Genomic DNA, 24,519 nt, shown 5'->3' on the forward strand with positions numbered 1-24,519 from the left:
TTGTTAAAGTGCAAAAGAAATCTACTCACATGTTCTTGGATTGTCTCCTCTCACCATAAACAGACTAATACAGAAATTTAGCGGGGATGATATAGCTTAGAAATGAGAACACACGGTAACAGCATTTTTCTCATTCACCTGTGTCCCGTCTGTGCTATCCTCCTCTGTTTCCCCTCTCTTTATCTGTCCCTTTTTTTCTCTTGTGCACCCAGAAGTTGTAGCACATGCCCTCGTCATATGCCCTAGCTGTCAGCGTTAACGGGGAGGGAGGTACACTGTAATAAAGACTAAACCAGGAAGGTGCAACATCCTACAATCTTTGCCTGTTGCAATGCTCTGAGGATCACTCACACATATCTTCTTTTGTCTGGCTGTGTTTATAGTCCGCTTGCTTAAGAAAACAAGGCTCATATGATTGCACTGCCTGCCTGTCTTCCTCCTCCTCTTCCCTCCCTCCCTTCCCCCTTGGCAGGGGGGACACAGGCTACCTGCAGAGCCTGTAGAGGGAAACCAAGGGCAATGCAACAAGGGAGTGGGGTGGGGCGTCATCAGGAACCCGCTCTTCGGGCTTAACTTGCAGTGAGAATAGGTGAAATATATAGAATGCAACCAAGCTTCATTATTGCCAGCAGTGCAAGGAACAACTTCTGGGAGAGAAGGGCGTTCTAAGGTTTTGGGGCCTGGCACACGTTTACCTATCTCTGAACAGCCATGGTTTCAAGAACCCAGCTGAAAAACATCCAAGGAGCTTTGCACATCTTACCCTCCCCAAAGGCTTTCGGCAACAGGTACAAGTGGGTTGTTAGGATAAATATGGTACCGGGTTAAGCTGATTCGAAGCTGAGGACGTAAGGTATATAGAAGCTGCTTGCTGGGGAATGATGATTTTACAAATGTGCTATTTTAATTCACCTTTTATTTAACCCATTAAGAATGGATTACATGCACAGGTTTGGGCTTTTTTACTGTACCTACCACGCTGCTTGCATATCTCCAGAACTATGAACACACGTACTGCAAATATCGAGAGATACAGAATTAGCTCTTCATTATATGTGCAGGAGCTGAATTGTTTCCACGTGAAAAATCAGATTTTTGATTTGTAAAGGAAACCTCTTCTTACCCGCATTCACATATGCATGTATTTCTCTTCCTTTCCCACTATGCACTTTCTGGTAGGAAATCAGTAGCATTACGGCATACAGTAAAGGTGTTACTGACCTGTAACCTGTAGCCTTCTACGTTAGTGCTCAACCGTCCTTTTTACCAGGAATTTTTCTGTGGACCCACTTTCCCACCTTCTTATATTTCTGCCTCATTATCGCTTACAATGCTAAACTTTTCCACAGTCGAGAAAACAGCTGTAACTTCACAAGTGTTTCGATCCCTGCTTCAGCAAACCTCTTGAGCACGTGCTTAGATTCCTGCTGAACAGCGATGGCAGGACGCCGGCACTGGGGATGCACATCCCTCCCTCTCCACTTCTAGCGCGCACAGCCCTATCTGCTTCGGCGAGGTACCCGCCGCCCTCTCCTACGCACGACACAAGCAGAGGGATTTCAGAGCCGCCACTATTGCAAATGCACGCTCAGGCCCAGCAGCTCCACCTCTTCGGAGGAGTCCATCACCTTTAGGCCTAGAGAGCAAGGCTGATGAGTTTGTTTAGGTTTTCTTCCTCTTGGCACTTTCCATATATCGATACGGGTCCTATGGAAGGGTGTATCAATTAGCATCTCTGCTCTTCAGTGGAGAAGACACTTGAAGGCACTAGTCACCAGCTCTTGAACCACTGAGCTCTGAATGTGATCTAAACAAGCTTCGAACAAAAGTTAAAAAAAAAAAAATACAGACAATACTCTTTCTTCCCTTCTACTCCTACTTGCCAGTCATTCCTCTAAACTGCAGGGTGAAAGACAGCTTCTCTGCCTTTACTCTGAGCTTCTTTCAACCAGGGATGGCTCACTTTACACATCTGTAGCAAATACACTGTGAAGTGTTTTCCTCAAAAGAACCTTAAAGCAATTTACAATTCACAGACAGTAAAAGGGTTAGAAATCTTGGAGACGTAGCCGATATTTTGCTTAATAAACACACGACTCGAACTTTTTTTTTTTCATGCTGGACCACCACAGAACAATTTTGCAACCTTTAATGGCATGCCAAACATTTCAAGCACGAAGAAAATGTCACATCACAGAATGAAAAGCAGGCAAAACCTTTTTGTGCTTGAGTGGATTATGAGAAAGCTGCAAATGGGGTGTTTACTACCAAGAGGAAAAAGGAGAGAGCTGAAAAGTGGGACAGGCAGGTAGAGAACTTGGCTTTTTGTTCTCAGAACAGAGCAGAACACGCTGACCGGCCTTTTCCCTTTACTACTACTTTTTTCCCCCTTAAACAACATACTATTACGTCAGGAGAAGAGATTTGCAACAAGCAACGTCAGCAGACCTGCTTACGCACGATAAGGACGCGCGGCACAGTCTGCGGTAGCAGCGGGTGTAGCGCCCGTTGACAAAGCGCAGTAAAATGCCCACATCACACCCATAGAAAGCGGGTGCAGACCTGCTGAGACACAGAAAGCCCCTGCACCGAGGACAAAGAGGCTGTTCCTGAAGGCCTAAGTCCTGTGCCCACCCAACCCAACCCAGGCCTGAGTTTGGACTTCATACGCCATACCGCAGCGCAGCTAGAAAACACCAAAAACAGCGAACGATATGTGGCTTTAAGCTGCTGGGGAGGAAGGCACTGCAACACTCGAGATCGTATATCACTTAGTCTTATGCAATAAAGAAGAAATCCACTTACCACAAACGCTATCACACTCTTTACCGTGGACTCCCAGAGAAAGCAGCTCCGAAGGAACTGTATTGTATTCCATATTGCCATGGTGATTTTTTTCACACGATCAACATTTCTTGATAAGATCTGATAAATATTGAGTGGGAGGAGGGGAGGAGAAGAGGAGTTTAATCAAATACTCTAATATCCTACTATTGCTTCAGAAACAGGGATAATTTAAGCTACAAATGCATGCCAGGGCATACATTACAAATAAAGCTTTTATTTCAGAGACGTTCTCCAGCTCCTATCTGCTTTCTGATTACATTCAAACCTTTCAGAACCATTTCCCTTATCCCTCAGAAAAAGAAGAAAAAACCAGCAAATTTTGATGCCAAAACTACACAAAACAGTAACAGAAACCTACCTTTATTCCCCTCCAATTTTTACAATATAACGATGTCTCAGGAAAACAGGCAGACAGACTTTAATCCAAATACAGAACCTTTTCTCTACATATTTTGGATTAGTCCATAGAAATAAATACGAAATTACAGCGTCATTATAGGACGCCTTTATTTTAAAAAGGATAACGGTCATTTTCTAAAAAGCTACCAGACTTTTTAAGCAACTAATTCAGACCTGGTTTCTTCCTTATGGAAGGGACAAACCTGGCTCTTGTTTTGTTTTAGGTTCTGTGAACTGTGCAACATCCATGGGCCTCATTTTCCCCACCCTGAAGCACAAAGCAGAACTACTGGTGCAAACGAGATCGGAAAACAATTTCATGTTAACAAACAAGTGTTTAAATATATACAGAAAAAGCCATAGGATTTTACATGTGTTTCTGTGCATAAACAGGTTTGTTCCTACAGCCATCCTACGCTAACTAAAATCTTCCTAAAGCAAACATGAGAGCTTAGTCCAAAGACAAACACTACCTTTTTAGAAAATTTGCGGTTCTCTTCCGTGAAGCGCTTCTCTCGTGGCTTGAATGTTCTAATGCTTGCTTTTACCTAAAAGGAAAAAAAAAGTCACGTTCTTTTAGCTTTATCATTTCAGCATTGAATCACCACTGTTGATCGGGAACTTCAGCATCTTTCTCATTTTAGAGTCCCTAAACGATTTATGGCGAGTTGCTAGGTGTACATAACGATACTCCCCACAACCCTGGCACAAATCTAATTCTCCACTGGTGACCAGAGCCTGATCTAACGGCTTGAAGGGCAGCGACTGCACAGTACAAGCAGTCCCCCCTTAACCTCAGCCAAACCCCTTAGGTGCACGCGTCCATCGCGCCAGGTACCTGCCGTCCCCTTCCCTCAAACCAAGGAAAAACGTGCAGGAGTTAAACTGGGTAAGCCTGACCTCCCCTAAGAGTCATTCAGGAACGGACCTAAAGAAACCAGTGAGACTTCCTATTGAAATAAATATTTATAACCCCATACATTCGCTATACGTGGAAGAACGGCTTGGTGGCTAAAGCACCAGCGTACAGACAAGAGGACTGATACCTGCCCGAGGCTCTGGTGGAAGCTTCTTCCTGACTATGGATTTGCCTCTGGTGTCCCCCAAGGCAGCCCCTCAGCCCTGGGGTGCCACAGTTCCTCTCAGACACGGACACGGAGCGGCTGCAGCCATCTGAAACATCTCCGCAGGTCCAGCAGCGCCGGGCTGGCTCTTCCGAGCACAGGTGGAAGCAGCTGCCCCCACCAGCCCTCCCAACTCCACAGCCAAAGTCACCCCTGCGCGCTGCTGCCCTAAGCAGGAACGGTCACCAGTCTCGCCGTACCACCGGGCCAGCACGAAAGGAGCTGCCTTACAGCCCGTGATCGCCTTAATAAACAGGACTTAAGTCGGTAAAGGACCGTAGGGCATAAACAGTTGAGACTGACTCAGCCACCTAAAAACTCAGCGCACCATGTGCATGCCTCATTAATTTTCCTGTCAACACCCTGTGAGGAGAACACTGCGGGTCAGCTTTTTTGGGAGCAAGTAGGTGTTAAAAGTAATGTATAATAATCTCAATGTTAACTCCTTTTTTTGGCTGTTCCAAATTAAGCCCTTATGGACAATAATCCACATCGCTTTCCTAAGAAATCGCTGGTCACTGTCAGTCCCGAGCTGCCTTTGCATCCTCTCATCCACCTGGACGGATGGTTGCGCCAATACCGCCTTACCAAAAGCACGAAGCACAACCCTCCACAGCCAGGTGTGTTTACAGCAGCATCTTTCCTGTTTGGTCCCCACGTTTAAAGGATCAATCCCACCTCGCCAACCCTTGCAGGGTCAGGCATGCCTGATTTTTTACGCAAAGGATAAACAAAGAAAAAAGATTTCAACTTACAGGATTAAATAGGACATCCAGCTCCAAGTAAATTACTCCTTTTGAAGCACATTCCAAGTCTTTATTCTTTAGTGTGTAACAACTTTGTTTACCATTTCTAATCTATAGTGTAGAGGGGGTAGGAAAAAAAAAAAAAAAAGCATCACTATTTTCCCTGCTGCAATTCACAATATAATTTTAAAAGACACTAAAAACAAGTAAATAAATAAATCCCAAACACACACACACAAGAACTTCCCAAATCCTGATAATATACTCAAAGCTTGAAATATAAAATAACCGTTGGATTAGAGACCTATAAAATTGCAGATTAAATCTCTTATGGTCCAACTTTAATTTACAGACCTTGTACTTTACAGTAGAGCAGTGCAAGCAATAACCAGTTTGAAAATTCTGCCCTGGAAGCCAGTGAGTTGATGGGAAGTAATCAGGCACTGTTATTACAGGTTTAAAATGGAATTTTTCTTCCAAAGTTCAGGAAAAGAGCCACGACAACTTACCTATCTATTGCACACTCCAGTACATGAAACTACTTCTTAATGCTTAGCTTACCAAAAGGTTGTCAAATTATTACCCAGGAAACAAACAGAATCCAAAGAAATTAATCAGCTTAATTACAGTGAGTGTTAGCGTAACAAATGCTCAGAATAAACTAATTCATGTAAAAACTCCCCCATCCAACTCCCCCAGTATTTCAATGCTGTTTCTATGCTCTAATCTGCCGGTTGGCTCTATCGCACCAAACATCTATTAAAAAAAAAAAAAAAAAAAAACACACACCTTCTCTCACCATTTTGTAAACTATTTGGCTCAAATCAAAAACATTCTCTCTTCAGAAAGTGGTGGCAAAAATGTATTTATTATACACAGTAGGATATGTATTGATTAAACATTTGGCTTTTTAGGAAGCAGACCAGTTAATTCTAAACAGCAGTAACATAAAAAAACTGCAGCTTACCAAAAAGCTACGTTCAGGGACTGTAACGATCAAGGATTAAAGATAACAGAGGAAATTTGGGGGCATGAAATTGCAACCATATTTAAAATGGTTATTGCTGCTGTGGCATTTAGAAGAGGCGCTCATATTAAACCATGGTAGAAAGGACTAAGGAGAAAAAAGGCATAAATGGGAACCAGGTGATTTCATATGACAAGGGAAAGATCACTTTCCTTCCCAGTGTTGCTCCACCTTTCTGTACCAAATAGCTCACCAAAGGGTGAGTGGCTTTCCTGGCTAACGGTTAAAAGGAAACAGGGCCCTAAAACGCCTAAGTTTGCATCCTCAGTGGAGTCCAAACGGGAACTCTAGCTTTTGTTAATGTTCTCATCCAAAACTTTGCTTAACAGGATGCTGGGGGTTATGCAATCATATATAGGATTTCTTCCCCTCAAATAATAATAATAGTAAAAGACATGGCACTGAACCGATCATGAATCGCCTCTGCTTCCACTTCTCAGAGACGAGAACAAGAAGGGTCTGAGTCGGGTGCGAAGGACACCGCAGCTCCCAAGACAGCAGCAGGCAGACCACCAGCCTCAAATAATCTGCAGCCCCACAGCAGAAGAGCTACCGAGGAAGCTGGCTCCTCTTCTGGGCCAAAGGGACTGGAATCGGAGATTCCTCACGCCAGCTGCCAAATAAAGTAATACCTGCCTAGCATAAAGGATTCTGCTGTGCAACAGTTTGCTTCCCCCGCCCCTCAGACAAGGGCAAAAGAAATGTTAAAAGGCTGTTGAATGAAAACAAAATAAAGTGTATTTGGAAATTAAAGATTTTTGTTCCATTTTCCAAATGAACTGGAAAAAATAGATTTGCTGATGATGAAAGTACAGCGCCAGATGGAGCCGGTTTGCGGCCATTACTCCTTTGGTCCGAGGGAACAGCCGCCAGCAGCAGCTTTAGCCTGAGCTTCACTTCACGTACTCCCCTGCCATGGGGCAGAAGGTGCGTTGCTCACCATGAGCCTGTGGACACATAGGTGCAACTTTGCATAAACATCACAATATCGTAATTCTGGATTCTCTATGAATATGAATTTGGGGGCTGAATTTCCACATATTTCAATTACACGTTCCTCATAACGTTTCATCCTATTATCCTAGGAGTCAAAACTAGCAGCAAGTTCGTTTCCTATTCCTTGGAATACACTTCTTCCTTGCATCTTTCCAGAGCAGAAGGAAAGAAATGTCATATACTGCTAAGTTCACAGAAGAAGGAATTAGAAAAGCCATCACTCTGAGACAGTCCAATTCTGGCATCATAGCCCTCTGCGCCTCAAAAATTATTTGGATTTTGGGAAGAAAAAAAAAAAAACCAACCTCTTCATTTACACAGCTGGAGCCAACCCAAAGATTCAGGGTATGTCTGCAGGTGCGTTCACACAGTAAGTTGGAGTCCATCAGCAAGGAGCAACTTCTATCTCAGTCTTTGGTAACAGGGGCTGGTTTTTGCTTGGGAGACTTTTTAAACGGGTAAGGATAATAACTGTTGTTCCTGTCATTTTAAAATTGAATTGGACAAAATATGTGGCAGGACAGATTCAGTTTTACAGTCAGCTTTATTTGGCATCTTCAATTCTGGCTGGCTTTTGTGGTAAAAGATGTGCAATTATAACTCAGCCCAAGACTAAACATTCAGCTTCTTCAGTGTGGGGGGGAAAGGCACAGAGAAAAGAACAAGTGGCTATAAAATGGTATTTCTTCACTACCTTTTCATTTGGATTAAAAAAAAACTTTGCAAATGTCAAACAAAAATCTCACTTACAATTTTGGCAACATGCTAACCCAGCGTGGTTCAACAACAGCTATGGGGTAATTCTAACACACGTGACTGCATGGAGATTACATCAATGGCATGTCTCAAATGTGCCCAAAAGAAAGCATCCAAAACAGCTTTTAATACACATTTTCATTGTGTATTTTTCTTGGGTCACAGTTTTTCTCCTCATTAGAGTTCAGATTCTGTTCAATGTTTTCCCCTCTCTAGAGATGATCAGTCATACTAATTTTAATTTTGGATCCATTTATTTTTCCTCTCTGAATATTTTCTCCCAATCTCGGCTGCTCACAAATACTGCTGAAATGCTGTCTGCAGCTATGGAAAAGGTGAACAGATGTTGCAATCTGCCCTGGGATCCTAGACTGAACCTAAATGTTGAAAGAAATCTAATCTTTTTGTTACCCAAACACCTTTTGCTAGGTACCTGATCTCACATGGATTTCCCTCAATGAATATTCCTGGTAGCAGTGTCAAAAATAGGTTATCTTATCCATGCGAATATTTATGTATATATTCACGTGAAGAGGAAAGGAATGGTCTTTCAGTCTCTTACATATATATTCAAATTAATTGTGAAAATGTCTGCAGGTGAGGTCCTTGAAGAGACGTAATCAATATTATTCCTTTATTGATGTTGTTTCATAGCCTATTGAATATTAATGCCCACTTTCTCTGAAAACATGTTAATAGCATACAACATACCAGGGCTTAATCACCAGTACTGCCCATAACAAGGTGATTTACATGAAGACAGTAAAACCTACCCCACCAACTTATTTCATTTTGCAAGGTCAGAAAAACACGGTGGGGGGGGGGGGGGGGGATTAAAAACAAACATATATTTAATCCCACGGAAATTTCTGACAGTTGAGGCATTTGCCTGATCTGAATCAACTCAAAAGGACAAAACATCATGTTTTCACAGAACAACTCACACCTACTTCCATACCACAATCCTTTCCCTATACAGCACCATGCAAAGGAAATATATCATTTGGAGAAAATGCTAAAATTCTTTGGGAACCAAGTATTCTGGCCTGCCCAGGCAACGTCCAGCAGCGCTCTAACTTACGCTATTGTCTCTCCGTGGGAAGGAAATGTTCAGGTACACGAGACTGCAGTGCAGTCAAGGCTCAAAGTGCACCGAGTTCCTTTCAAATGAATGAATATATTTGCTAAACTCTTCTCACAGATGTCCCCAGTAAAACAAATGTGACTAAACACAGTATTGATGTAGCCAGCCAATGCTAAATCTATTAAGCAACAACCTTCTGACCGCTTGGGAATTTTAATGAAATCGCAAAAGCTGAGATTGATATGACACAAAACACTGAGAAGACAGGACCCTTACGCAGCAAAGGGTGTTTTTTCATTGCTCTTGTCTCAAAGAAATATGGGTTAGTGTAGGGTTTTTTTTTTACATTGATTTTAAGAAAACTTCACTCTGCAACCAGCTTTGATGCAGATTCAATGTCATATATTGATGACCTGACAGAACAACGCTAGGTTAAACCTCTGTACATCAACACCCACGACGTGTGGAAAGGGTAATGGCCACTCTCCAAGGGTAATCCATCTAAAGCTTTCGGGACCCTGATAGTCCTGCTTAAGCTCATTGCTGATGCACAATGTCATACCGTTTGCCCTATATAACATAAAGATGTCTTGTAATAGACGTATACTTACCCTACCAAAGGGCATATTTCCACAGGAAAAGATGAAAGCAAGCCACGTATTTGAGCCACACAGACAATAATACTTTTGTTCGTTTGTTTCTCAGTCTAGTAATATACACTGATTGGCTTTTATGTTATAAGAAATGCCCATTCATTCATCCCAAACAGTTTGCACCCAAAATTTCCCTTTTAACAAACTTCTGTGGCATCCAAAGTAGGGTAGGAATTTGAATTCTTGGCAGAGGACCAATATTGAAGGACCAAATGAGGATGGAGCTGATGGTGTGAAGGCAGGCAGCCACACCAGGGTGTCCAGGCAGTCTATAAGGACCGCAAGCCCTGGGTGCACAAACCACAGACAGTAGGATCCAAGGCAGGTCCTCAGGAAAACACACTCCCATTGATACCAATTTCAGTGAGTAGTGCATGGTCTGGGGAGACTATCTCATTTCAGAAAGGTGTCAGTTTTTACAGAAGAGATTTTTTTCCTCTTCCAATATTTCTGGTTCATAAGAGGGTAAAAGTTAGAACAGAAATCCCACTTCACAGCTGCTTCTGTTGCGTAATTGTGGCATTTTCCTTGCTCTCAAACTCTCAAGCTTGCTCCCGCAAAAGTCTGTCCACTTACGGTCAAGAGCTAAGTAATCTCAGTTGGCAGGTGTCTGTTCTCTGAACTCAGGCCATGCTTTAGATAATTAAGCTTGCAAAAGTCCTATTAGTTGTTTTTGCTGTATTGTCAGACACTGACCTTGCTTGGCGCTTGAAAATATTTCATAGACCTCTTCCTGTTTGCTGAAAAAGGGTGCAGCTGAAGTCTACTTTTAACACTACAGATAAAAACATTCCTTTCTATGATACAACACTTCAGTCAGAGGTCTTTCTACATGAAGATTTTTGTTACGCTTTGCTTTCAGATTCATTGAAGCACGTTATATATTCCCTGTCTCTAATAACTTGCAACCTCCTAGGAGACAGGAGTCTCCTGAAGCAAAACAAAAAAGACAGACTCTTACAAAGAGAAATATGGCTGCTTTTCGTAAGATCGAGGTCACAAAGCAACACAGAAACAGACTGGACATCTTTGATAATTACTTCAAGTCCCCTCAAACCCACAAAACTTCTAAACCTATCCAACTCCTTTCTTGAAGCAGTGAAGTTTTTGCCCTACTTCTCCACTTCCCAGGATCATCTTCAGTTTCTAGTATGAGGACCTGCTTCTTTTGGTAACACAGTGCTCCATTTTCCTGAATAGCCTCATAGCTCTCATCAGCATCTTTTCCATTTTAAATGCGACTTCTGTGAACGTGGCTAAACAGAGCTGTCTAAAGGGTTTGACGTTAGGTCTCTGTTATATATGCCTTATAGGAGGTGAGCAGTTAGACGTAAAGAGAAACAGAAGAAAAAGAACGATGGGTTGGTTGACATTGAGGAAGTGAGGGTTAAAAATGCAAGCGCTGGATTTGTTTTTCATCCTCCTGATGGAGGGTGACAAAAGGCAAATCACACCTTCTCTCCCTCGACCCCCCTACCTACCTGCAAAATAGAGAAAATACTAGAAGCAGTGCAATGGTATCAAAATCAATGTGCAGTTTTCAGATTTATTCATTGTCTGACGTTTTAAAATTACTCATGTTCCTCCCTTTTGTTTGTATGTCTTATGTGGTGCATGCAAAAAGTCTAGATCACAGTCAAGTGAACAGAAAGTATGAGTCCAATTCCATTGTCTGTGAATTTCTGGGCATTCATGTTAATGTGTATTCATGTTGACAAAGGCATACACATTTGCAAAATGCCACTGCAGGATTGTTAGACACATTTAAACAAAAATTCTCTGTCAAATTAATTGAACTTTTCATATTTCCCCAACATATACTTTATTCAAGGCAATTTTTCATTGAGAAGAGAACTTAGTCATCCATAAACAATTCTTGAAGTAAACTTACCTCACATGCTGACGGATCACAAGTCATACTTGTGCATTTTTACCTTAACAGGATAAAACGGCAAATGCACTTTTATTTTCAGAAGGGAATTTAATGCAAATCAAGGATTAGTCCTGATTACCTATGAGAAATTAAATCTGTGGGGTTTCAGAGGTGTCCTTGCCACTGTAACTAACTGTCAGTCCCTTTCAACATATTTACCTAAATAGTTCAAAGGATATATTCATACTTATATTCAAAATGACAACCATAGATTGAAATTCCCATTTCAAGGAAAAGAGCTTAGAAAACTGCAGTTTCCTCTCTGAGCAGACTAAGTTAATAGGTGCGAAATGTTTTTTAATCAGAAGCAGAGAGGATTACATTTATAATAGATTTGCCTGAAATAGGAGGCAGAGAAGTTTGGAAAGGAAGGAAGGAAGATCAGTTGGCAAGGGAAAGCATAAACAATTTTTATTTTTTTGTCTCAAACCTTGGACAAAAAGCCTACACTGAATAGAGTTTGGACATTACCACACACATACACTCCCCTCCTCTGCCTTGTTACATGCTTCCTAAGGGATACTTGACAAATGCCTATAAAATCAACAGAAAATCCAAATCTAACATCTTCTCACTGTGAGCCCACACAGCCTGCTGCCGATCATGCAGACCATTTGGCAAGCGCTGGATCTGCAGGAGAGCAGCTGCTCTAGCCACTCTCTTCCAGTAACATCAGAGATATGAGGACTTTGGGAAAAATTAACAAAGTGATCAGAAATGGAATAAAAGATGTTAAGAGTTTTTTCCTCCCTGTAAACATCAAATCATTCTCCATGCAAAGCTGACTTTAATATTGTTCTAAAACTGGACATATCAACAATTCAGGCCACTGAAACAGACAAACAATCTAAAATATCCCCAGCCTCAGAAAGAGCTTGGAGTCACAGCCATGGGGGGAAGAGGACCGCGGGACACGCTGCAATTCTAGCACTGTCACGTTCATACCGCACACACACTTGCATGTATACACACATGCACGTCACTGAACTGGACAGGCTTCTCCTGTTGGAGACTCAGGCTGTTCTACAGAGCGTCAAAACAGATTTTGCCATTTATTTCATCCAAGCTGACTCCAGAAACCGCCCAAACCCAGGTCTCTTGGCAGACTGGGCTGGTGCAGAATCTCTGCCTAGGATCACTTCTTGAGTGGAGGATATACGGTGCCAAAAGGTCCAGTATTTACCCCTCAAGCTCTCCTACAGCTTAGCCATACCACCTTCTTAAAATTGCAGGGATGCACATGTGCTGGACTCCAGTATAACTAGTAAAGAGCAAGGAGTGGATCAAAACAAACACACTCGCCAGCAGAGATTCTGAAGCCACGTTGTTTGTAACTTGCATACGCAAAAATACGCACATTTAAACACAATAACAACAAAAATGGAGCACGTTACCGTATTTCTTTACCGCTATAAAGCATGCTTTAGGCTGGGAACATATCCTCAGCTGGTTCAACAGTTTTCTGAGCAGTTTGTTACTTATTGGGAAACACCAAATCCTTGTAGTTCAACTTTCCCTCTCTGATCTTGATTGGTGCCTTAGCTAAACTATGTCCATAAATTTTCCAGCTGACTCTGTGGCACTTACATGGCCCACTTTGAATGAAATTTGTGCTCTCCTCCTAGAAACCTCCCATTATCACTGTCTCTTTGAGGCCCTTTGTTCCAATATCACCTTTCCCTCACTAGCCCACCGCTAAGACTCAAAGACAAACTCTCGTCCTATGAGATATGTGGGCCACAGCCTTTTTGGCAGAGAGGAATACACGTTCACAGGGACATTTCAAAACCATACAGTAGTTTTGGTGCTATAACAACTTCAATCAGAATTCACAGGCTGCCTTTTCGAGAGCTGTTATCCGCAGCACCACATTATGCATGACCTAAAGCTTCACGCCATCCACATGCATGTATTACCTGAATCATGTTATACATCGTGAGTATAAATGTTCATACGGGGCCTGACACTGTATTCATTGCCTAAATACATCACAGCATCCCTTCCATACAGGGAACCAACTGAAAAATGCCAGTGCCTCGAAACTCAAGAAAATCCCCATGCTTAAAGTTAAAACACGCGCTTAGCCGGACTTTAGCAGCATGAATGTGAGGGTCCCATGAGGCTTCTAGCCCCAGCTGTTAATTGATTTAATAAGAGCCACTAGCCTAGAAAGTTATTGCCAAACTTTACTGCAAAAGTTACCAGAATCTTTTGCAATACTGCATATATATACATACACACACGGAGCTGTTTACATCCTCTTGATCTGGTTTACTTATGCTACTATTACTAGCCTTGTTCCAATTTAAATCAGTCTCATCAGGCACAAACCTGCTTTTCCCTATTTCTCTATTAACATCTTTTAATGACCCTTTAATGTTCCCCTCTCTTTAGCTTGGCCTTTTTTGGCCACCTCTGAAAAAGCTTAAACCTCCTTAATCTCCAGAGCAACCACTTTCCCCTGAGCTTGCTTTGTTTCCAGTTTTGATTTTACACTCCCATGGTAGCGCTCACTCTTCACATATTTGTTTATAGAACAAAAGCCACCCGTCTTTAAAAGCACTATGGAGTGGAAAACACCCCTTTTAGGTAATTTTATTCAGCTGTGCCAATAACAACAGCTATCTCTAGTCAATCCTACTGTGATGTGCAATTACTTTCTTGGAGCAAAAAGAAGCAAGACAGAACAAAGACATGCTTAAAGTGTTACCTTCAGAAGATGATGTGGAAACATACAGAACAACTCAATTATGTTTTCAGACTTGCATGCCATATAGTACTGATGAAGTACAGACACTTCTACAATTTTCTTTCCAATCAACCAAATTTGTACTAAAATGGGCTGAGAATGTTTGTTACACTAAGGAGGACTATAAACACTGTCAACTAAGACATACATACATCACAAAACCTGTTTATCTCTAAATCTGTGTTGCTTTGTACTATGGGGAAAAGAAATGAAACTTGTTCCCAGCGAAACCATCAATGCTTGAATGATATACATAGCAAACGTAACTTACAGAGAGCAAAGGGATGGCAACTTTTCCAAGAAAGTCAGGAGGTTTATCTCCATCTTCATCAAATACTGTCACTTCGAGAACGTCATGAATATCTTTAATAGGGCTGGAACGAAAAGGGTAGACACACACACAAAAATAACGTTCTATATACATGCACAGACTCTCCTCCACAAAGATCTGAGAATACTGTTTTACTAATTAAGTTTGCATTACCTTGGAGTATGAAACTAGCATTTAATTAAATTCCAAAAAATTGAATCAAATCATGGGTATTCCCCAAGCTTTCCCCTCATGTTTCAGTCACATAACTAGGTGAAGAAAATAACTACTAGATAGTGACATTTTTTGATATTGACTATAACAACATAGCACTAGGCTCTCACAAGAAGCAGCTGGTGATCGGGAGGGGTCAAGAGGCAAATTTAAAACTGCAGTTCAGGACAATAAGCATATGTGAAAAGCAATGCAGAGAAAACTTACGCGATTTCTTTTGACTTGAACAATTATCTCCCTTTTAAGGTACTAACAAAGCTAATTACTTTAAAAAAAATTATAACAGGAATTAAAGGCCAAATGGACAATATTTTTGTTCCATCCAGTCCAAAAGCTCTACTTATGTGGCAGTAGGCACTCAGTCCTAAATAGCTATCAGATCGTTAATAAATACGAGTCTTATTTGAGAAAAATTATCTCTGCCTGCAAAAGTATGGGTAACTTCAAGATGACTTATGAGTTATATTCATTATCTTTTTTCAAATGCAAAAATTAAAGCAAGAGACAAGTGGTAGAGCGTGTGTGTTATTTAACTGAGCGAGGTTGTTCTGCCTTGAAGAAGGTCCTTTGAGAACACTACTGCTCTTGGGACCTCTAGCTATGACAAGTAACCGTCATGGAGCATGCTCAGAACCTAAAAGCCTCATGGTTGCTTCTCCAGCCAGCGGCTGTATTACGCTCTTTGATGTGACCTAGGCACTAGAGGCAGACAACTAACCTGTTGCACACTGTTCTCAACACCCTACGGCTTTAAAATGCATTCAGATCTGCCAGTTTAGCAGCTGTATTTCCAGATACCTCTAAAGCCAAGTTACAAAACAAATAAACTTTAAAATAGCTTCATACAGTTCTCCGTGCCATTATAATTTTGCATGTGATACAGCTACCAGCAATATAAAATATTAAAAATTCAGTGTCACACACAGATAAGCGTGTTACAGAAAACTTGAATAACACAAGTAGGCTCTCTAGTAGTATTGAACATGCCAGCTGAAATGGATTCACTTGAAGCAATCCACTCTGGGTCAAGATAAATCTAAATCATCAATCGCTTCTAAGGAGTTTAATTCTCATTTTTTAAAAAAGGCCAGAAATCTAAGGAGATACATGCGAGAGAGGGCCTGTCTCTAAAGATTTGTTATTTGGAGTAAACATGCAACAACAATAAGGATAGCAATAGCCTGCAGTTGACACTTCTGAGATGCTTAAGTGTTATAGATACAAACTGCCTTTAAGAAAAAAGAAAAAATCATTTTGGATTCTAATTAGGTTTATTTTGTTGGCTGAACATCCTACAATACTCATCCGCTGGCACAATCTCAGAAAAAATAACGATGACCAGAAGCTTCTTGAGAAAGGACAAAGTACGAGATAGGGAACGGCTGCAAAAGACATGCATTCAGTTGCAGAAGACATCAGACGGAGTAAAGAGTTCAGTATTTCACAAATTCAGTTTCTGGCACCCATGAATTAAATAGAAACACACTAAAGCACTTTGAGCAAGGAGATCAGATACTTTTCATTGTGTTTAGATCCAGCTCAGGCTTTCTGAATGCTGCTTCTGCAAGAACTCCATAATTCTCGTATTATTCTTTCACTTGACAGGTGTAGATATGATAAAGGCTCAGTTGTCAGCACTCATGGTTGCCTTCTTTCCCACAGACTACCACGGTCTTAGAGAAAATCATCTCACTCAGTTACTCACAAAAAATCTACGTCAGCATAAAGGAAGATAAAAAAAATTGTGCTGCTAATACCTCTACTATGACTTAACGTTTATTAATAAACTCCTCTAAAAATGCACGGTTCAGATTTCAGAAAAAAATATAAGCTTCTAACTTGCAGTAAGCTACCTTTGACTATTTTAAATTCATCAGCTATATCAGGAACAACGTGAACTCTAATTTTGTGCTTATTTACAAATTAAATGAGGTGTTCTACCATGGCTCAATGAAACATATTTTATTTTAAATTATGGAAAATGTAGGCGTGAGTATCTGGTCTCCATTTTCTGTTATATTATCTCTTGGATCCAGATATGACTCCATTATGTCTAGTCATGATTCTTCCTATAAATATCACAGTAATTCTTCTTTTAATGACTTCTATTAATAAACTCCATGCAAGAACTAATAAAAGGCAAAAGGCTTTAATTGAGTTATATTTGATATTTCTCCAACATCCTCTTCTGACTATGAAAAAATGAAACATCTTAAACTTGACCTTTTTATTTCTACAAAGTCAATGGGTTTTATATTTAAGCTGCTAATGCTTTGGTATTTGCAGCATGTTTTCACAAGCAATCCACTTACAATGTGAAAACTTTGTTCCACTCGGGGTTGAGGTTCTTGTAAACAGTGTGTGTTTGAAGACTGTCATTTCCCAGCTCTAATACACAGAAAGGATCGCTTTTACCTAGAGAAAGAACAGACTGAAATTAAAAACAACAACAACAACAAAAATAACTGACCAGTTATTGTAGTTAGCATGCTCTTTTTTTGCACCATAGCTGGGGAAGTGACAAGCCAAATATGAATGAAGTGCACAAAGACAACTGGAAAGTGCCTTCTCCTCTTGGAACAGCTTGCTAAATAACACTCCCACCAATGCATCTGCAGCTCTGGAAACTTTATCAAGGTAACTTAACTTCCAGTTCATTCAGGCAGCTTCACTTTAAGGCCTGAAAACTGAGGCTTACAGTGAATAATCTCTAAACCTTTATAGCAACAACAACAAAAAAAATCTACCAATGTTGACAATTATTCAAATGACATTATGAAAAGCATACTGTCTTTCTCAGCTAGGCATGCATTACAGCTGCATCTCCCTGTTTCATCTTCTGCTTGGAGTCTGTTGTCTTCATCAGTTGATAACAGGATTAAGTACGCGTACCATGAGAAGAGAAGCATGGCATTGTAGCTGTACCAGCAGCATTTCTTTAATCAGTTCCATATGAGCAAGTCCTTGAATCTACAAAGACCCTATATAGTGCAGCAGTTTAAACAAAATCCGACATCAACCAGAAGATCCAACCGGAGAATCCGTATGTGAACCAGATAGCATATTTAAAAAAAAAAAAAAAAAATCTCTCAAAAGAAGGACGTCAATTTGGAATCACTTTTATGGTGAAGACCTCTTTGCTTTTCTTTTTTTCTTTTTTTTTTTTTGATAATTCTATTATATGGATTCACAAGTGGCACAACTTAGAGCAGCTCAGCACCTTCCACTGTGATGAGAGTTCCCTTCATGAGCGTGTCTGGCTCAATAGCTGATTTAATTTCCTCTTTAGTGTTCATGTGCAAGTCAACCACAGAAATTCCAGCCTAACTTTTATATAGGCAACTAGACATGTCAGCAATGCAGGGATTTAGATAACAGACAAAAAAAAGTTATTTAAGCAAAAGCTGTCTTTTTCCCTAATCCTTATTTTTGGTATTATCAATGCAGAGCTCTTATGGATCTTATTCTGAGAAGTTCATAAACTACACAGGAATCTTTTCAGTATCTAAATAGTGAGTATTTAGTATCTAAATAAGGAGTCAATACTGGTAAAGTTTAAAAACCATGCATGTTACTAGAATCTATTTGTCTTCTCCTTTTCAGCTTACGTGCCCATTCCCTGATAAGGGTGGAAAATGCTTGTAGCTCTTTAGAGAAACTGCTTGAAATGCAAACTGGTATATGCCAAAAACAATCCCACTGTATAATTTGGTATTCTGAATGCTATTTTTTGGTCAGTGAGCAAATGCAGTGTTTGAGAACTCTCATGCATACACAGAAAACACCCAACAAAGCAGAAAAAGTCATTTTCACATCAACAAAACTATTACCTAGGAATATAAAAGTATGGAAGGCTGAAAATGGGCTGGCTTTGGCTGAAGACATTTTACATATTTGATATATCTGTGCAGAAACTAGCCGAAAATTTATGCCAAATGATGAAGTTAAGACTTTCAAAACCAAAGCAGACACTATGTTGTTTTCTGATTTTTTACTACTACAGTAGGTTAAAAAAAAAAAAATCACAATTAAAATATATCAGTTGATATATGCTGGTACTTATAACAGAAATACCAATTGTACAAAAATATATATATTTGAAGTAAATATGACATGAAGCATAATGCCACTTTATAGTGGCAGGTGAGATGGTCTGCAGAAGTATTTCCACCAAAGGATCATGACTGCTCTAGGGCAGGACAGAGCAGGGAATGCTACCTGCTCACACTGCTCCTCTGTTAACCCTTGGAAATCTTTGCATCTGTTATCATCTCCAGGATTATCCCTTTATCAGATTTTTAGCTGGACTTTGAATTTACTTTTATCAATAACAATAAATCTGAACAGTCTCCCTGGCAATGCAGGAAATATGGCACTGCTCTAGAAGGGTCCTATTACGGAAGCCCATAATTGCTGCACTAATCATTTATGAATGGCTCAGAACAGATAATTAATCTTTATGTCTCTCATTTCACGATCAGAAATTATGCTATTTTTACCTAAAATGGCTGCATCCTTTTGCAATTTGGTGGGTCTATTACAGCATAATACCAGGATATTTTCAGCACTGCCATTGAAAAACAATTTGTCATTTGCTTCATGAATCAGGCTCAAAGCCTGGGTTATTTTGAATATAATGACAGACTGAGTAACCTTTTACTTAAGCAGAATTTCATTCTGTGCTATGCACAAGGAATGTGTGTCACACACTCTTTATGAAAAGTCGTTGAATTGCAGAATCAAGAACCTATGCGTCTCTTCCAATGTTCATTATCCACCCACATGCTCCTGTTTAAGTATTCATGGAAAGGGGGCCAAATCCATCGCTGATGCAACTGCATTAGCTTCAGTGAAGTTATCCAAAGGATAAATAACCTTTAGGGCTCCGTTCTTTCCCTGGACACTGCCTGTATTAAAATCTGGTGTATTCCTAGACGGCCCTAGCCTTGCCATTTGCAAAAGTTTCTGGCTTGCTGTAGGATAGTTCTTATTAAACTTATTAGTGAGGGTACACTAGCACTTCCATATCTATGCATACATTGTATCAATTCAGAAATCCATTTTTGCACAAGCTACCTATTGTTAGTGGCAGGTTTTTTTGCTTGTTTGTTTTCAAACTAAGTTCAGTTCTTTAAGGTACTGCTGTCTGCAGTAACCTCATTCTTGCTGTAGGATTAAGCAGCGAATTGAGACTGGAATAATATGAGTCACATTAGGCTTTATCCTTTGGTCCTTATTTCAGGAGCAACGTTCTCTTAAGTTACGATGCCTGCATGAATACCAGAAAATGGAGAAAACGTATTTTCTCTGTAGCATCTTTCCCACTTTTATCAACAAGTTATCTTAAAAATGACTGTGCCAGCAAACGTGCAGCATGCAATCCTGTGTCTGTGAATTTCAAACTGCTGCAAGACACAACGGGGAATTAAAGGTCTTCAGAATCCTGGAGAAGATGCTAATAAAAATAATAGCATCCAGGTAGACACTACAGAGGAGTATCAGTTCCCTAGAACTTCCCCAAAGAAACCATATAAGGCTGTATTTTTAAAAGGTATTGGTGTTCATTGCTGTCAGGACTGAGTACAATTTGATGTAAAGCTCAGTAGAAAAATCTATCCTTTCTTGGAGCAAGAGAGCCACAAAGACCATTCCAAATCAAAGCCTCAAACGAGCTCTAAGGGAAACCATCGCTCTCACTTTTCCCTCACTGGCAAGGTTTCGCTATCAGGGACAGCCTGTAGTGCCAGCCAAGCCCATGCGTTCAGGCAACCTGAGCAAGCACCGTGTCAGGTGCCCGGCACACAGCGTCCTCTGTAGCATCCTTCCATCTAGTTCACAGACTCACAAAGCGCCTGATGGACAGGCTACTGCGCAGTCACCAGAGCTTTGTATATATTCTCCTTATTTTACATATTCCTATAGAAAGATACAACAGCAAGGTCAGGGTATCGCTGTCTTCCTGGAGAGTCAAATCACAGATTGAGTCAGCAAGTGAAACCAGGTAACAAAAAGTGATGCCTTGCACCCTGGATCAGAACTATTTACCCTAATCTATCTTCCCACTGGGTTAGTAAAACAATATCTCATTAATAACGAAGAGTCTTATGAATATGCAGGACACAGTAAACACATATGCATAGGATGCTCACTCTTACATCGACATTAGAAGAACACAATGGTCTCAAAACACATGCAACTGTTGCCAAGCCTCTTGCCAGTCCTAGCTACTGGTGCTGGGTTTCACGAGTCATAAAATAAATCCAGAGTCTTCTGTGATTGTCTATCAGCCCAAGGCTCACTAGTTAACACAGGAAGGTGCACAGGGCTGCAGCATAAAGAGTTGTCACTTACCAGTTGCAATATCAATGATACTCACCAACCAATGCAACACCTGCATCTCCTATATCATAGTCATCGCAGATAAACTGCAGCCAAGGAGCTCACGTTTGCACGTGCAGCTTTTCTAGAGCTGGATTTGGCAACCTCCATCAAGCTTTACTCTTCCTTTTGTAAGAACTGAATGTATTTTGCATTACTTTTGAGACCGTATCACGCCTACTGCAACATGCACAGAAAACAGTGGTAGGCTGTGCCTGCTATCCACCAAACCACCTTGAATCGATGGTAGAAAACAGATGGCAGTGCTCAATATATACTTCCTTAGGTGTAAATATAGGCATCCTGAAATTTGATGCACTTTTGAAATGAAGCTTCTAGGAATGAAATTAACTCTCATAGCATCTACAGCGGAACATTTACTTCTGCTCCAAGTATCTCATATCACAGTTACAAAGGTAGGCCTAGAGATGAGCTATTTTTCAATGAAGAATCCGATTAGAAAGCCAAAGTTATTGGACATGCCACTCGGATCTAAAGGGAGAATCAGATCTCCATCCAGTGGGACCTTTCCCACATGCGTTGGGATCGTAGGTTGAAACTCTTTGGAATCCCAGATCCCTGAGGCTGTTTCACCTCTGAAGAGGCAACGAGGTCAACTGACAGGACTGCACAGAGTGCAAACAACACTCAAAATGCATAATTGAATCATATGTTGGAAAATAAAAATAAATTACCTGCAAAGTCTGCTGCCAACAGGTCAGCTGCCTTTAAAACCTTGACCTGCAAGAAGCCAATGTCCTTTATGTCCTGAAAGGAATTCCTTATACACTGTACGGAGGAAAGCAACAAGATGCATTTAGTTTGTACTTTATTAAGAAATAGGTATTAATGAACTACTAAAGCACTTATATTTTCATATTCATCCCTATATCTACAGCAGAGCACTCTGACAGCTGATATCCATATATACAGCTCCGCTGTCCCAGTCTCACTCATCATATCCGTGAAGTTCATGACATCACAAGCTAGCTACTTTCTAGGGAATTTTCAGTTCACTTAAGCTCCACATTAACTTGATGGAGGAGGTTGGAGGGAGCCCTTCATGCTTATGCAAGTATTACTTGCCAATTGAAACAGCATTAGAAAATTAGGCACAGGTGGATCTGGAGATCCCCCTCTGGTGGGTCAAGAGGCAGCACACTGAATCAGGAGTGAGGAATCCCGAATTTGATCTCGGCAGCATCTTTGGCTTAAGCTGTTCAAATCCCCCATGCTTCAGTCTCACACACCTCATTTTAGAGGGAAATACACCTTTTGTGGGTGAGGGAATTTCTTCTTGTCCAACTTTTCAGGCTTGATGAGTGGAAGTCATCATATGTCTTTATCTTTCAGAAATTGATAGTCCAGAACATATTCCACCCCCAAAGGAGAAAACAAAGCTAATTATTATTCTCTCTCTGTAACATTCATAGCCTCTCATTCCCCATGATAATGCCTTAACACAATTCAAAGTTTTCAAAGGAAAGTATTAGTTTAAAACTGAACAAATAGACTCAAGGAATTTGGCTGCTTGTATCTGCCCTGTCAATCTCCTTGTCATTCTAAACATAATAACTCTCGCACGTAATACTTTTCTTTGGTAGGAGACATGTTATTATGACTGGACAAATCATCTTTTGCTGCAATTTTGACTACTTTCAAAAATAAAGGAGAGAAAAAAAAACCCAAAAATAAAATGCAAACTCACATAGCGCTGTGAAATCTGTTTCCTTTCAGTGGGGTCTCCTAAGGGGCAGACACACAGATCCGAGATAGAAACGCCTGTACATGGGGCGACAGCAATCAACATTAGCAGGGACCCCGGATGTTTTTCCAGTGGCAGCTCTAAACGATTGGTCTGCTTCGCTGGCAGGGCAGTAATGTCAACTTTGCACCTAGGACAACATTGACAAGGGTTATTAAGAAAAGTGAGCTGGAAAAAATATAAAAACAGTACTTAATATTGATTTCAATAGCACTCAGGCACCTAAAACACCTTTTCAGAGCTGAATCACATTTTGAAATAGATAAATACAATTCAAACTGCTTGTTCAAGACAGAAAAGATGAAGGGGGGAAAAAAAGGCACCCCTAAACTAAACAGGGGAAACGATCAGCCAGTTTCCACTGTTCTTGCTGCCAGTTTTGCTTTCTGGTTCACCTACTGGTAAGGACAGAGGCAAAAGGTTTGGGTTGCAAGCTGTACACTGAGAAGATTTAACTCTGACTTGCCTCCCTTCCTCTCTGAAGTCCCATAATGTTTTGCGATAGATTTGAAACAATTTTATTTCACCTAGGGGAAAAGAGCAAACACAAAATTTAAACATTAGCCTAAAATAGATTAGTTTCTTTAAAGTCACACACTCCATTTTATGCTACATTATACTGTATGCCCCAATCTCCTTTACAAGCCTTACTAGAGCTACGTTTTCAGTGTACTGTTATATTTCCCAAAGGCAAGGGGCTGTCTTAAAAGTCCCGCTCCCCTCACTCATAGCACGTATCGTTAATCTGATGCTTCAAAAAACAAAAAAAAGAGCGAAAAGAAACATTTATGAAAGGACAATAATAAAAGATAAGGATGGGCTAAAGCAGAGAGAGTTCACCAGCCAGCCAGCTACACGTGAAGCAAGTGGTTAAACGCAACAGAAAGTCTAATCACTTGGCTCAGCTAAATGCCTTCTATTTAGAAGTCCAGTAAATGGAGTGGAACTTTTCCGAACCTCTGTGGGGCTTTGCTTTTAAGAAGAGGCTGAACAAAAGTTACAGATGAGGGGAAAAAAAAAAAAAAAAAAATCAGGGAAGGAGCAGCTTTGTTGCCACAGCACAAGGGGAGTCGCATTTCTCAAAGGGACAGCAAGCTTATGATGGAGACAGCGCACTTTCGCTCCGCTTAATGCCTGCCGACAAGTTTTTATTTAAACTAAACTTGTTAAGGTGTTGTCTTAATAGGCTAAAATTCCACAGGGTTCCCCCAGGTGGGTTTCTTCTGGGTAAATGGTGCATGTAGTGTTCCTGATTGATCCCATTCCAGTAGTAGAGCTGGAGCAGTTTATACCCATCTGCTATAAATTGCATGCTTTCCGCTTCTTAACAGCCTATTTTCTGTGAATGCTAAGGGAGGGAGAGCAGGCGGGGGGAACCTTCCCAAAACATTTCAGCCTGAAAACCCAACAAGCTATGTTATGAAATAAAAGCCAGTGCTCTGATGAGGCTGTAAGTCATCCATTAGGGCTGTGCATTAAAACGTGGCTCTTTGTGCCAGAGTCTCCTGCCCAGAATCA

General features: G+C 40.7%; 1 protein-coding gene across 9 annotated transcripts in view; it reads right to left on the minus strand.

Annotated features, from left to right (window-relative positions):
• The window catches only part of MCTP2 (multiple C2 and transmembrane domain containing 2), a 130,117-nt gene that overhangs the window by 47,361 nt on the left and 58,237 nt on the right, over positions 1 to 24,519 (minus strand). For all 9 annotated transcript variants that reach the window (XR_011143740.1, XM_068958535.1, XM_068958536.1 and 6 more), the window contains 7 exons: positions 22,945 to 23,131; positions 21,932 to 22,025; positions 17,171 to 17,273; positions 14,586 to 14,688; positions 5,126 to 5,227; positions 3,720 to 3,794; positions 2,806 to 2,925 (listed from right to left, as the gene is read on the minus strand). Coding sequence is in view for 8 of the 9 variants with exons in the window: in XM_068958535.1 (XP_068814636.1) it covers positions 2,806 to 2,925; positions 3,720 to 3,794; positions 5,126 to 5,227; positions 14,586 to 14,688; positions 17,171 to 17,273; positions 21,932 to 22,025; positions 22,945 to 23,131 (784 nt within the window). In the remaining variant the exon portion in view is untranslated. The remainder of the gene's footprint in view (positions 1 to 2,805; positions 2,926 to 3,719; positions 3,795 to 5,125; positions 5,228 to 14,585; positions 14,689 to 17,170; positions 17,274 to 21,931; positions 22,026 to 22,944; positions 23,132 to 24,519) is intronic.

This window comes from Struthio camelus, chromosome 12, assembly GCF_040807025.1.
Source record: "Struthio camelus isolate bStrCam1 chromosome 12, bStrCam1.hap1, whole genome shotgun sequence".
NCBI lineage: Eukaryota > Metazoa > Chordata > Aves > Struthioniformes > Struthionidae > Struthio > Struthio camelus.